General features: G+C 28.5%; 1 protein-coding gene across 1 annotated transcript; it reads right to left on the bottom strand.

Moving 5' to 3' along the window:
* Positions 1-1011: 1011 nt before the first annotated feature.
* Positions 1012-15412, bottom strand: LOC112597024 (zinc finger SWIM domain-containing protein 8-like). Its single transcript, XM_025342933.1, has 22 exons — positions 14636-15412; positions 7848-8263; positions 7581-7754; positions 7362-7498; positions 7089-7284; positions 6788-7021; positions 6469-6723; positions 6205-6350; positions 5996-6144; positions 5446-5918; positions 5197-5367; positions 4065-4384; positions 3787-3989; positions 3575-3713; positions 3006-3492; positions 2806-2934; positions 2421-2741; positions 2197-2319; positions 1939-2122; positions 1642-1807; positions 1401-1550; positions 1012-1319 (listed from the first exon to the last, which is right to left on the bottom strand). Exons 1-22 carry the CDS (start codon positions 14787-14789, stop codon positions 1259-1261), a joined length of 4788 nt encoding a protein of 1595 aa, XP_025198718.1. The 5' UTR covers positions 14790-15412; the 3' UTR covers positions 1012-1258.
* Between the last annotated feature and the right edge of the window lie 73 nt (positions 15413-15485).

The following is a 15485-nucleotide window of genomic DNA, read 5'->3' as shown; positions in this document are numbered from 1 at the left end:
ATTCTTAATACCCTCTATAATTCATTAGTTTATAAATTTTGTAATTAGTTAAGTACTAAGGTGAGCACAGATGAGTGAGCGATCGGATGTTGCTTATATACTTAATATAACTCAAATAAAAGAAGTTACAAAATCAAATAATTGAAAGCATAATCAAAATGATAAAATATTAGTAATAAATATTGAGAGCAAACATCATACTTTACTTTATATAACTAATATGATAAATCATGGCCCTAGATTTGATTATTAAAATCATGTAACCTACATTTTTAAATATTTTTATCCTAATAAGCACAAAAATACAAATTATGTAAAAATCATATTTGTTCATATATTTTATCTAAAATATTTAATTTCAGTATTTTAGTTTAAAGTTACACACAATACCTATTAATGTCTATAATAAATTGACAAAAATTAAACACAAAAAAGTGTATATATATATACTAAAATAAATAATAATATAATTATTTATTTTAAAAATATAATGCACTAGTACTAAAAAATTGATTGATTAGATTAAGAGCGAATGTTTTTTTTGACAAAATTAACTACGGCAATGGCAACACAGAAAATATATTACACAATTAGCTACGTTTGTGCTGCCATCAGTCGTGTAAATAGCCTAGAGATCTCATATATTGTTTATGTAAGTAGTCCTGAATAGGGGAGGAATGAAAGGCAAACAAAAACTTTTCTTAGCAAATTAAATTATCTAAGTAAGTCTTTGTTTTTTTTTTTTTTAATTTAATTTAAGCCTTAAACATAAGCTAGTCTATGATGTTAATAATACTTGAACGTGTTGAGTACATAAAAAAACAGTCTTATTATAATATTCAGCTTATGCTTATACAGTGTATCGGACTTAATGCGCGCACAGTTAAATTAAAATAAGAAATTAAAATCAACATAATAATAATAATTAAAAATAAAAGAAAAAGACAAATGTGAGTAAACGCAATATTAATGATAATAATATATAAATATAATTCACAAAAATTAGCTAGGTGAACAAAAAAAAAAAAAAAAAATTAAAAAAAATTAACTAACACATTTGAAAAATTTGTTATTTTATAGGTTTAGGTCAACGCAGTACCAACAAAGAAAATCATTAGACTTTCATTTTGTTTAAACTGTGTAAAATTGTTTAAAAATAGTAAAATAAGAAAAATAAATATCTAAAATCGCTATATATTATCGTTGTTTAGGGTGAAACGTGGCTCTCGGAGAATATAACTACTTCAGAACACCAATGTCATGTAGTGGGCAGCATATTTGTTATCATTGTCCATAGTTCTTTTTTACATGATTTAGATCTAAAATTAAAAAAAGAAAATCATAAGCTAAGTGTAAAATACCATTTAAATGACAGAACTACCAATTTAAATATTGTTCACCTTCTAACAGACTGCAACCAGTCCTTGAACATCGTACCGCCTTCTGGTGTCATCGCAAATGCACCATAAGCAGAGTAAAGTATTCCGACATACTCTTCGTAGTCTGCTGATGACAACTGATATAACTTTTGATGTAACAGTTGAATATACCTGTGTGTAAGTAATAAATAGTTAATAACTAGTTAGTTTAAACAGCATATTATTTATATAAAATATATAATACTGTAATAATAACACATACATAGAATGACATTTTTCCACCAAGGGACTCAAGGTTGGGCACATGGTAGGATTGGGATTAAAATGTCCCATGTACATAACAGCTTCCATTGCAACATCATGAAGTGTGAAAGGATTCACAACGCTATTGGTGACAGCCAAACAAAACTGTTGAGTGTAATTAGGTCCTAAAAAAAATAATCAAGTATAAAAATTATATAAATTTTAACAATTATTTATATATATAATACATATATGTATATTGACCACCAAACTTTTTATTATTTTTTTGTATATATTTTTAATTTATAATACATACCTAATTTTTTCGACAGACGCAACAACCATTGTATATCTTCTCTGAAAGGTGGATTTCTAGAGTACTTTGCCTGATTAGGTTCATGAACACGTCTAGCCAGCGTGTCTAAAGCCAATAACCCGACACGGTACGCTGATGTTAAATGATGAATTTGTCTGAAATTTGGTGGTGGACAATGGGTTGCCTGCATGAATAAAATTAAATAATAACAATTTAAATGATTGTGTTTTGTTTTTTTAAATGTATTTATATGTATACTTGTGCTTGTTGTGGTGGGCTTCTAATTTGATTACTATTTTGATTGATTGGCTGAACAAAATACTGTGGTGGTCCTTGTTGTGGTTGACTTTGAGGATTTGCATTCTGATACTGCACAGGATTCTTAAAAAGAAAAACAGTTCACCATTGAATTTACATATAAGTCAATCAATAGTCTTAAGATTTTTTTATACATATTTTTAATAATGAACATTTTTAATTACTTGTAAATATGGAGAATAGTACTGGGAGTATTGGTTTGACGTAGGCGCAGATGGATATGGATAGTACATTACTGTATTGGGTTGTTGGGTATTGAGTGTTGGTGAATTTTGAGGCATTGATTGATTAGGAAAGTATGATAGTTGGTACAGATGAGCTGGAGATGTTTGTGGTGGCGCCATCAACTGATGGGCATAAAGAGGTGGTGGCTGTTGGGATGTGTCAACTGACATTGAATAGTTGGCTTGATAAACATAAGGGCATTTGAATTCCTCTCTGGGATCAACTTGTAACATATAATTATCTTCATCTGGATTGGAATTCTGTATAAATGAAAGATACAGAAATTAAAATAGACTTCTATTCAACTAAATCAATAAAACATACCCGCATATATAAGTCAAACCAATGTTTTGCTACACTAAATAAAACTTCAGGAAAAACTCCTCCACCTTTGGCTGCCATTTCTACAGTCAGACAAGCAATTTCCATCATGTGATCAGACTGTTCTTTACACTAAACAATAACAATTAATAAACATTTATTAAAAATATAACACTCTTAGTAATGATAAAATTATATGTTACCTGTATTATAGCTCTTGTTATTTCGTTTGGATTGAGAGCAACTGAATGTTTTAAACATGATAATGCTAATTGTGCTGCTGCCTCGACAGTATTACGTTCGTGGCTTCTAGACATTCTATCAGCAATATTTGCTACTTCGGTTGGAGTCAAATGACCATCCCACGTGCTTAGCAAGAATAGTGTAGCTGGTGCCCCTATTTCCATTGCATGATCAGCAATCCAGGTAACTTGAGATGAATAATTACGACTCCGCCAGTTTGGTGTAACGCGGTTGAGAAGACCCAAAGAATACAAGGCCAATTGGAATGCACACATGTGTAAAGCGCGATGTGGTTGAGTAGGTAGTGGAGGTTGTGAAAATACTGTAGTTTGTATCGGTCCACCTACTTTGCTCAAAATGGTTTTACCCAATTCAAATAAGTAGTGAGCATTTGCTTCGGAAGCTTGGTTAGGTTGACTGGGATATAAACGTTTACTACTTTTATATCTAAAAAGAATCATTAAAGTTAAATATTGGAATACTTAAAAAATAATATTATTTATTACAAAATTATAAATTAATATTATACCTGTTATTATCTTTTCTATGAGAGGACAATCCTATATTACAACTACTAGACGTTTGAGGTGGTATGGAATTTAACGTCATAACAGCTATGTTTGTGTCTAACTCTCCAGGTACACTGGTTACATTTGGATTGTAAGATGCTACAAATTCAAATAAACAAAAATTTTAATAGATTAATTTTATGATTAATGATTTGGATAATTATGTACTAACGTTGATTATGAATATTGCAGTTTGCAACATTCTTCATAGCTAATAATGGTAAATTCCTAGGATCTCTTATTTGATACCAGCAAGCATCCATTGCTGACTGTAAAAATGGATGAACTTCTCTATCTAATAGTTTATCCATTGCAAGAGCCAAACGTGTAGGATTATTTTTATAACGGATTAATATGTTTGTTGCCAATTCACCTCTGAAATTATGCATTATATAATTCAGTTACAATTGAAAACAATAATATATGAGAATATATAAAAAAACTTTATACCTTTGTCTGCGGATTCCTTCACAAAGCAATGGATGATCCGCTTCACTAATATTGGCTTTCATACCTAAAGCGGCTACAGATGCTTCAAAACCTAAAGTTTCATCAGCAATTTTATCTTGCATAGGTGACTGACACATTGCCAAACACTCAAAGATTAATGAAGCCAGATTTAATGGCAATAATGATTCACCACGTGTTTTGTATTGTCCTTCACGCAAAAGTTTTGCCCTATTTTGGAGAATGCTCACTTGCTCCTTGCCTAATGGCAACATGCGTTTTAAATGATTTAAAATTTCCCCTTCTTGATGAGCCATTTTTACCTAAAAAAATCATTTTTAATTTAGCTATTGTTATTTATTTATTTTTGTTAATTATACGCATATTATTTGATTTATGCATCAATATATTATTTAATATTAATATACATTTTATAATTCATTAAGTAATGTAATAATTAAGGCTCAGATTAATGTATATAAAAAGTAATACAAAATATGTTTTAATAAAAAATTCTTTATATGCATTAAAATTAAACAAATACGATCTAAAAACTGTCATAAATGTTAAGCCGCATTTCCTCGATTGGTATATTTGGCTAAAATTTGGTATTGGTGGTTATTTGTCATACCTTAGAATGGTATATTTGTATAATCATTAGTATCCTTTCTGATAATTTGATTATTGGTAAATGTGACACAAGTCAAAGCAACAGCCAACATATTAATAAATATACTAAAGCTAGATAAATATACCGGCTATTGAAACATTTTATAAACATATCACTGCCAGCTTGATTATAAGAACACTAAGAATGCTGGTGTTGAACATAAAGAACTGTGTCATCACAATATTTTCATCATGCAAATTTATAATCTTTGTATGTATGACAATTGGATAAATAATATTACAATATAACATTCTGTGTGTATAATTATGTTTTTGTAATTATCTGTATCTACCAGAGGGAACTGTTAACCAGTAACAGAACACCTGACATTGTATGAGGAGTTTGGATTTTTTGGTAGCTCAGTGTGGTATACACAAAAATGGATAGAATAGATTTTAACATACAACATGATTGATCAGTAAAAAAAAGGCAAATTTTAATTTAATTACAAATAAAAATGCTTACTTCTAAAGGTTTTGTACTAGCTGGTAGTCTTGGCATCTCCAATCCATACAAACCAATTTTAAATGCTTGTAAATAATATTCTTTTCTTTCAGCTAAAACGGAACACAAAAAATAACATTTCTGTAGAATTTCTGATGCCAATGTAGACAAATGGTGACTGACTGGATTAATCTAGAATATAAAATAACAATTTATTTATTTATTTAATGAGAAAATATTGCGATCAATTTTAAGATCTAGAGTACATACTTTTTTTCTTTTTCCTTTTATCATTGATGGTGGTATTTCAATTATAAAATTTGGTGGATTTTGTAAAAACTGGTCGACAAGTTTTACACAAAGTACACAAGCTTCATTTGTATGACCATAACCATACAATCCTTCTGCTCTTGCAAACATTGTTTCCCACTCTGCATCTAATTTTACCAATGGGGTTATAGGTGCAGTAGAAGTTTTGGATGTAGATGGTATTTGATCATCAGATGTTTTCTTAACTGGGTCTGACGATGTTGATGCCAAGTGCTTTGGGTCATAATAGTAAAGGAAATTATATTCATCTACATCTGGTGGAGGAGTAGTCTGAGAAGAAGTAGACTTTTGTGCAGCTGTTCGGTCACCTTCATCACTACTTTGGCTTTCAGAAGATGTGTTACATGTACTATTGATTTGATGAGGAGTACTAGGTAGGGTACTGGATGAGGAACTTGTAGATGCATTAAAGTCTAGGATTAAATAAAAATATAAACATATATTTTAAAATTTGAAATTTGAAATTTGAAATATAAAATAAAACTATTACTTGCACAACTCGCTGATGCACTTATAGACTCATTAGTTGAAAATTCCTCAGGACTAGTAATATTACTGCTAGCGTTCTCATCATCTGGTGGAGGTAATGATATATTTCTTGGCATATGTACCCAGTAAACATTTGTCATTGCTCTATTTCTATATTATTATAATTATTTATATTTATCATAAAATTAGTATTATTTAAATTATACATACTCATTATTTGGCATATGATTTCGAATCATAGGCATGTTAGATCTGCTACGGTATTCAGATCGATGTGTTCTATTTCCAAAGTGCAAATGCCGATTATTTCTTAAATCCAAGAAGCATTCATCTAAGCATATTTGAGTAGAATTTCCCTAAAAAAATTATGAAGTGATATTTATTGTTAAAACTATAGTTTAAAAATAAAAAAAAACTTTTTAAGAACATCAATATTAAATATATTTAGGATATTTTTTTCTTTGTTCAACTTACTCTAGAAGATGAACTGCATTCATTCCAATTTACATGGTCTCCCATAAAATGAGTAGCAGTTCCTGTTCGTTTAATGTGTACACAAGTACCATCATCACAACAGCAATTAGTTCCATAAGTGATTCCAGCTAATGGATAATCACCCCAGTCTAGGTCGCAAGCGTCACAAGCCGGATTGAAACCCACAAAAATTTCTGTATCTTGGCGAAAATTATTTATTGATTTAGCGTTAGACAAATTTCTGTGTTTCATCACCTACAATGTTAATTAAATAAATGTACAAAGCAATATTGTTAAATTCTATGAATTTAATACATACTCTTGTAAATATTTTTTCTTGCCAATCTTTAAATTTAGTTTTTAATGAAGTTTTATGATCAGGTGAAATACTTGGATTTAAAGCGGCCAAACGCCACAAAGTTACCATTTCGTCACAAAGTAAAGCACAAGCATGAGATGCTGTGTTGGTATTGCCAGCGGGACCAGTATGCTTAGTTCCTCCACTTCCTCCACCATGTAATGCAACTCTTGTGTTAAACCACCAAACCATAATCTGTAAATAATAATTAAATGTTATCAAAAACAAAAAAATAATAATAACAGTTAATATTCATCCTTACTTGATCACATGCAATAGCTTCTTCTGTTAACACTTCCAATAAATGTAAAGCGTTTTCATCATTTCTACGAAACATTTCTCTTACAATTGATAGTAAATTCCATAAGCCTTCAGGTTCGCGACCACGTAACGGACGCAATAGATTTGCCCATTCTGCAGTAGCAGGTGGTACAGATTGTGATAAAATGTTTACATCACTAATAAATAAGACTTAAATTAATTATTTCTGAAATAAATTAAAATGAAAAAAAAAACTATAAAACGTTTTATATACCTAATAACTAAGGGTGAAGGAACACAAAATTTGATCAAACTTTTTTTAATATTATTGTGCAATGTTTTTTCGTCTAAAAACCATGTTGTTTGTTCATTTACAGAAGCACCTGCAGTTGGATCTGGTGCTCCGCTCGTCTAAAATTCAATAATAATCAGTAGGTAATAAAAATTTAGAATTGAGTATGATATCAATTGTTTAAACAATAATAAATCTTACAGAATTAATAGCAGTTGGTTGTGAAGACAACAGTGAATCCAGTAATCGTTGTGCAGCAGGTAATATCTGTTGAGGTAACTCACTTATCAGATATTGTGCAAATTTTTGTAATTGATCTCGTTCTAATCTAGAAAGGCTTTCACTAACAGGTGCTCTTAAACAAACTTCTTCAGACTAAACATAAGAAATAAATAAAATTATAAATATAAATATATGGCATACGTGATAAATTATTATTTTTACTTAAAGTAATAATAAATTCCTTACACAATATATTCTATGTAAGCAGACAGCAACAACATGAGAACACCAATATGACATGGGTTCACAAGTGCAATTACATGTTGTTATTTTCTTTCGGTCAAATGTAATTGCCACGTTGAACACGCTACGGCCGCCATGATGAACATTAGCACTCAAATGAAATCCTATTTGTACTGAGTCTTTAACAGAATTTGATGCGTACAAACCCTGACCACGTAAAAATTCATCAGAGTTCGAATTGGCCAGACACGAATACAAGCGAATATCGTCTTCGCTATCGGGAAAGCTCCAAAAAGCAATACGGAGCTGAAGTTCTTCTGGCACTGGTGGAAATTCTTGTTCAACAAGTTCATAAGGTATGAATAGAGCGACACACTGAGCAGCTAATTCAACCAGTGCTTTAACTACCTTTTTAGGCTCTAGAAAATAAATATAATTTTATTTATAATTATTAATAACCATCAGTAATATAATGAAAAACAAGAACATTCTAATTAAAGAAATAAATAAAAGTTCCCTCTATTTGAAATAAATATACATTAATTATGCTAACTTTTTTGATTTATTTATACATTGTGTATTAAGTAAATGAACAAAAAAAAAAAAATGAAAAAATAATTTAGAATCAGTAATAGTTTTTTTATACTAAATAATAAATTTGATTAAAGATGAAGTAAAATTAATTAAAAACAATTAACTATTAAGATCGTAGATAAATATGGTATTAAAATATTTAACTACTGTTAGATACTATTAATTAAACAAAAAAATAATATACGTACATTATTTTTATAATAAAACTACATTAGTATTTAGCTTAAATAACTAAAACTATATAAAAATATTATTGTATGAGATTCAAGCTAGAGAAACACGATAAAAATTAAATTATTGAGAAGAAAATTTATTAGAAGAGTTGAAAGATGTAGAGGTTATGGGGATTATGTTAAATAAAAATTTTAATTGCGTGATATAATATAACTAAACAACAATATTGATTACTTAAGAAACCGCTGTAAATAACAGTATGTGTCCATTGGCTCACAAATATATAACATTACAAATTTGTGTTCATCAGTACCAATTTTATCTAGTTATCTATAACATAAGAGTGAATTGACCTATTTTCATATTAAAGGCGTAAAAAATTAACTGTGGTTGTACATTTGTTTTTTACGATATTTTAATTTTTAATCAAGTTGAGGGTATATAAAATATATTTTAAAATGCTCATATAAACTCACTTAAAAATTCATGTATCGTAAAAAAATCTATGTACAAGCACGGAAGTTCTGTTGAACATAAATTTGGTATGTAGAATGTTTATACATTTATAATAATGCATGAAGACAATACGTGTGAATGTGTGATTGTCTTAAGAAAAACTAATTTTTAAATAAAGACAATCTAAATTCTATGATTCAGTTTTCAACTGAACATTGATATTTAAAAATTGTAAATAAGTTCGTAGATTCTTTTAATTTACAAAAATTAAATAAATACCAATCATCTACTTTATGTTTTATAAATTTTAAATAAAAAATCGTGGATAAAATCAATCAAATTAATTTTCATTGTTAAACAGCTAGTAGCTATATTTTCTAAATAATTAAAATAATTTCAGCGTAAAAAATGAAGGTTTTAATAATTTAAACGAACCGACGTCATCAAGACATTTATCGATTTTTCAATACTTAACTATAAAAGTTAAAAACTAAAAATATGAATACATGTATTATACCTACACGAAAAAAAAACATTGATAGTTACTGCGCGGCGTTTTTATTATTTACATTAGGAAATCCAAATAATAAGAAAGCAAATAAAATTAATTTGAATTTCGTAATATTGAAGAACATAGTTAGGTATAAAAATGGTGACAACCCATCTGAGGTTATTTTTCATTAAATAATAACAAAAATGAAAGAAGTGAAATACTCACACCGTGTACGATATTTATTGATCTCCTTTACCAACTGTGCTCTACTATACATATATATTCAATGTGCAATGGGGCCACCCGCCAGGTAACTGTTTAAATAAATGGTAAGAGTGAAAGAGAGAATATGTCTCTGCCTCTGGAATTGTTTGGAAAACATTTAATTATCAGGAAGCCGTACAACACTTATGAAACATTGGAGTGATAAGTGATAATCATTCCAATACTTTTAAATACAATTTATAAAGTATTTTGTTTTATCATTATGTTATAACGAGATTTAAATAGTAACAAACCTAGTTTTATCTATACTAGCTGTACAATCTACTACATGTCCCACATATTTTTAAGCGACTATAAATTATAGATGATAATAACCATAATTTGATTCTTTTAGGTCTGGGCCATATACATATTTATGTTACGAAGGCCGCAACAAAGTAATTAAAATGCAAAGAAGTAGAAGATAGTTCAAAAAAGATAAAATACTTTTTTAATAATAATCACCTACCTAATTCAACTTACCTACAGACCAGTAAGTCTCCTAATAGTTCTAACGTTCTTCGTAAAAATATTAGAAAAACTAATGCTTAAACGTATCTTACCATTCATCACTAAAAAACATAATCTTTTCCTGATCATCAATTAAATTTGCGTATCTCGCATTCGACCAAATACTAAGTTTATCGGGTAGTGAATGCAATATTTTACTCTTTTGAAAAAAAAAATTAAACTGCTTTTTTGGATATCTCTCGAATCTCAAGCCTTAGACTTTGTTTAGCACCAGTCTGTTATATAAACTGAAATCCTTCTTCCCAACAACCTACTTCCTACTTATCATATCTTATCTTACAGATCGCACATTTTTAAACCGCTAACGTCAGTTTAGGATGTAGATTGTATATATTATCTTATTAATAAATATGAAAAAATAACAACCGCAAGTTGAGTAAGGTTTAGGTTATTATTAGTCTATTTTATCATTTTTATCTCGCGATGTACATTTATTTTATAGCGAATAGCTTTAAAATTGACATTTTTTCACACGGGTACGATGTAACAATGAAAATAGGTAGTATTCAGGAAACTTTCAAAATGATTTACCATGCTTCAAACACACGTTTATAATTCGATAGGTTAACTACTAACTGGATAACTAATAGAACTAATCAACTCTAAATTCGTTAGATTCGTCGAATTATTCCAAATAAAATAGAATACTTGTTCGAAAACAAAAATGATTGCCCGGGTGTACTCGTTTTCATTTTTCAAACTTTTGACCGCGTATGCTACACTAATTAGCTTATTAAATTAACAATGTTCTTCTCAGACCCAATTTAATTGAAAATTCAATCTTACCATCAAAACAGTACATTTTTTGTCCATTAAGGCTATTCCTTAATATCATCCTGCTTCTAAAGTCAAGCAGGAGTACACCAAGACTAAGGTACTTCATCAGTACTAATACTTACATTTCACAAACACTACGATATTGAAAAAAAATTTATCACAACTAACAATTACTAGAAAAAAAATCAACAAGAAATTAAACATAACACAAATTCACCACTAGTCTTTAGTCTAAAGCTAGTAAATCCATAATCCTGACTTCTCTCCTTTAAAAATTGAATAACTCAGAGGAATTGATATTTCTTAAATACTGACTTTTAAGTTTAAAAAAAAAAATTAAGTATACACAATATATTTAAAAAAAAAGAAAATTAATTAAATGTACTTATTATAAAAAAAAAAAAAATATATTACTAATTTTAGTTAAGTATTGCTTTAATAATATTAAAGATCCACATTTATACCTACTTATCTTTTAATTTGTTAAATTTCTTTAACTTTTTATTTTAATAATTATATTAAATATATATGTAAGTACAATTATATTATTATTCATGATAAAAATATGTTTAGATATTGTAGGTAGTTTGAGAAAGGTAAAACTAGAGACTTGGACATTTTCACTTAAATTGTGGAGAATTTTTATTTATATTATTATTGCAAAAGAAATAATAGAATACATAAAATAAAAATTACCAATGTGTGATTATAGATTGATTCATTATTTTATATTTTTATAATTTTAATATCATTATATTTATAAGAATTCAAAATTTGAAAAAAAGATGTGGTTCAGTAAACAAAATAGATATTAGATTTTCAATAGCTAGACACTAAATTTATGTAGTCTATAATGATTGTACATGAAATAAAAATGAAAAAAAAAAAAACGTTTTTTATTACTAAAATTTATCAGGAAGTAAATATCACTTTACCAAGTATACAATATTATATAGTCAAGATAAATCTTCCAAACAATTGCCAAAATATAGTTTTATAATTCAATACTATTCAATATTATTATATTTCTTATAGGCTCGATTTAACTTATACTATAAAATAATTATTAAATAAATAATAAAACAAAATAATCGAAATAAGTAACTTCTTAAGTAATTTTAAATATCAGTATCAAACAAAATATTTTCTTAGTATGGGAAATTTCATAACTGCACATTGAAATTAATTAGGTCACAAATGAAAACCAGAGTTCATTTGCCTTCTATTCATAATATTACTTTTAAAGTAATTAAAAAAAAAAAAAACCAACTATTTTCTTTGATTTACATGTGCATTTAGAATTTTTAAATGATCAATAAGTACAATAATTTCAATTACTTACAGATAATACAAGAAAAACTGTTAATACTCTAGAACTTGTAACACCACATTTAAATTGCAAGTGTTACCTATCAATATGTATACCAGAACCACGGAAAAGAATAACTAGGTCATTAATAGATATGTACTAATTAAAATATACCTAGGTATAATAGCTAATACACATTTTCTATTTAATAACAATAATTATTGAATTTTTAAAATATCTAATGCTTTGTTCGTCACATATGTTGTACCTAAATATCATGTATTTTATAATTACCTAATATTCCAACCAATTTCGTAAAAAAATGTACAATTTGAATTAAATTTTGGAAATTAAATTATTATAAAGGTCAAATTACAAATAGATAGGCAGTTACGACATGTACTTAACTAAGTACTTACTAAATAGCCAAAGCTTTTGAGTTTCAATAGCTTAAAATCTTCTATATGTAATAATAATATGATAACTTGTATAACAGATAAATAAAGTACCTAAAGGTTGGCACTATAATAAAATATTGGAACTCTATTTCTTTTCTGTAGTGAACACTTGAAAATTAAATCAATAAATAATGCAATTAATTTTTCGAATAGCAGTTTACAATTATTTAACTTGAAATCTTAAATATTAAATTTTAAAAATATTTTCCTGAAAACTAATGTAATTATATTTATTCTGTTGTTAATTTTATTATTTATATTGAAGGATAGAAGGCAATGTAAATTAGATATAAATGATTCTCTCTAATTTGTTTGGATTTTAAACTGTTATAACTGTACGAGTATAATAATTAATAAACTGCTTAATATTAGACTTAAATACTTAAACCTCAAATAATAAAAACCAGCCCATTTTTCCTGTTAAACCGACAGTAGCAGAGGGGCTCATTACTATTCCTCTGCAGCCATTGATTATTTATGTATACAAATTCTTTAAAAATAGCTTAATAGATACAGTATACATATTAAAGCGATTGCAAGTTGTGCTGAATTACATTAAATAAAAACTAGCTTATGCTTAATTGTTAGTGATTTTTTTAGGAAATTGGCTTTCAATCAATTTAATGTTTTTAAATAATAAAAATATAATTTTAATACATATTATTCTGTTATAAGAAAAAAAATTTCTCAGCCCTATAAAAATTGATTCTTTTGCGCATCCCTATATGATACCTTACCACAGTGACTAGTTTTACTATGACATATTTTCTCATTGAACACAATGTAGAAATTGCTTATATAAAAGCTCATATTATAGTAGTTAATAGGAAACTTTACTTGCATTTGTTGTTTCGTCATACATATACATAACATTATAAATTGTTCAAACTGAAAAATCCATTTAACTCATTTATACTTAACATTCCAGTAAATTTACCTATTATGAACTTTAAAAATAATAATATTAACTAGTAAACCTCTGAAGTTTTTTTATTATGCTTTAATTTTAAAGCAAGTTATTAACATTTTAGAATTTTAAAATGTTCACGATTTGCTAAAAACCTATAACGTTAATCAGAAAGTATTATTACTTTAAATTAAATAATGTGTAATTTACTGTAATATAAAGTACAAAGAAATTAAATGGGCTCTTTAGAATTTATAATTGTATATACTACCTGTTGAAAATACAGATATAATATTTTCGGGTGTAGTGTCAACTTAATAAAATATAATTTAAAAAGATAGGTTCTAAGTATATTAGCATAATGTTTAGTAATGATCTATTTAAATAAGTAGATATTAGACATATATACCCTAAAAACTTAATAAACAATTTATTATACTTCATTTTTGAATATGTAACTAAATTTAATCATGCATAAAAGTTTAACTTTGAATAAAAAATAAAACTTTATGTGGCTACTAAATAGATAATTTAATATTATTATAAATTAAATGATTGAAAGGTATTTAAAATTTAAAAGTTGGTTTTATCTATTATATTTATTGGAACTACCATTGGATGTTTTTTTAACTAATTTTCCATTAATAAATCAATACAAACCCAACTAAATTGGGATATTGATCAAACAAGTAAATAAATAGCTACCTACTCAATAAAGGATAAAAAGATAGGTACTTGTAGTCAAACAACCTCTAATATAATAAAACAAATGAATAACTAGCATACCTAATTAAAACAAAAGAATTAACTTTTATAGTATGCACTAACCGTCTTCAGTGTTCTGTTCGGTCGGTTTCCTCCATCCTCTCCAGTTTATGCATGCAGATTCAGGTTCGCTGCTCCATGTACACAGGGAATCCTCTTCAAACCGGTCAGAGTCATCAAACGAATAACGGTCATTTTCGTGCCATAAAGCCAGCATATTATCATCAATCAGTGGTCGACCTCCATCGTGATGGACGTTGCCGGAACGTCTGGGCAAACCGGGATGCGCCAGTTTGGACGGGTAGTATGTACCACGTTTTCGGAAACACAAAGGATACACACCGACTCGACTTTCCTATGTGTGGACCGTGCTATGCACCGTGGGAGAGTGTGATGTATGTGAATGAGTCTATAAGAGTGTTTGTGAGTGTGTGTATGTACTGTGCAGTCGACCTATGCAGGCTAACGCATCGTAGAATTTTCTCGGTCAGGAACGTCAGCAACCTTGAACCCTTGGAATAAGAGGTTTTTGACCCCGATCACCCTGTGACGACAATCATGACAGTGGTGGCGGCGGCGGCGATGACGACGTCGACGAACGGTGAGCGACGGACCGCTGGCTGTCTGTACGGAGCGTCCCTAGACGACACGAAACGATTATCACGAACTCATAGGATCCATTTCGTATTTTAGTTATCCTTTGTTATCGGTCAGATGAGCAGTAATAAGTAGGTACAAAGGGGCAAAAACCTACTATATATACCAAACAATAATAAAAATAATGGATATCGGATATCTATGGAGGTCGGAGGTGGAACTGGTACTTGGTAGGGCTTTCTCTCTTCCCTAGTCAGACCACTACTATTACAAGTCTATTGTTCCCGAAAGGTGCAACTGCGTGCAGTGTTGCCGA

Source organism: Melanaphis sacchari, unplaced genomic scaffold (assembly GCF_002803265.2).
Source record: "Melanaphis sacchari strain LSU unplaced genomic scaffold, SCAv2.0 Contig36_pilon_pilon, whole genome shotgun sequence".
Classification (NCBI taxonomy): domain Eukaryota; kingdom Metazoa; phylum Arthropoda; class Insecta; order Hemiptera; family Aphididae; genus Melanaphis; species Melanaphis sacchari.
This window is presented reverse-complemented; position numbering and strand designations above follow the sequence as displayed.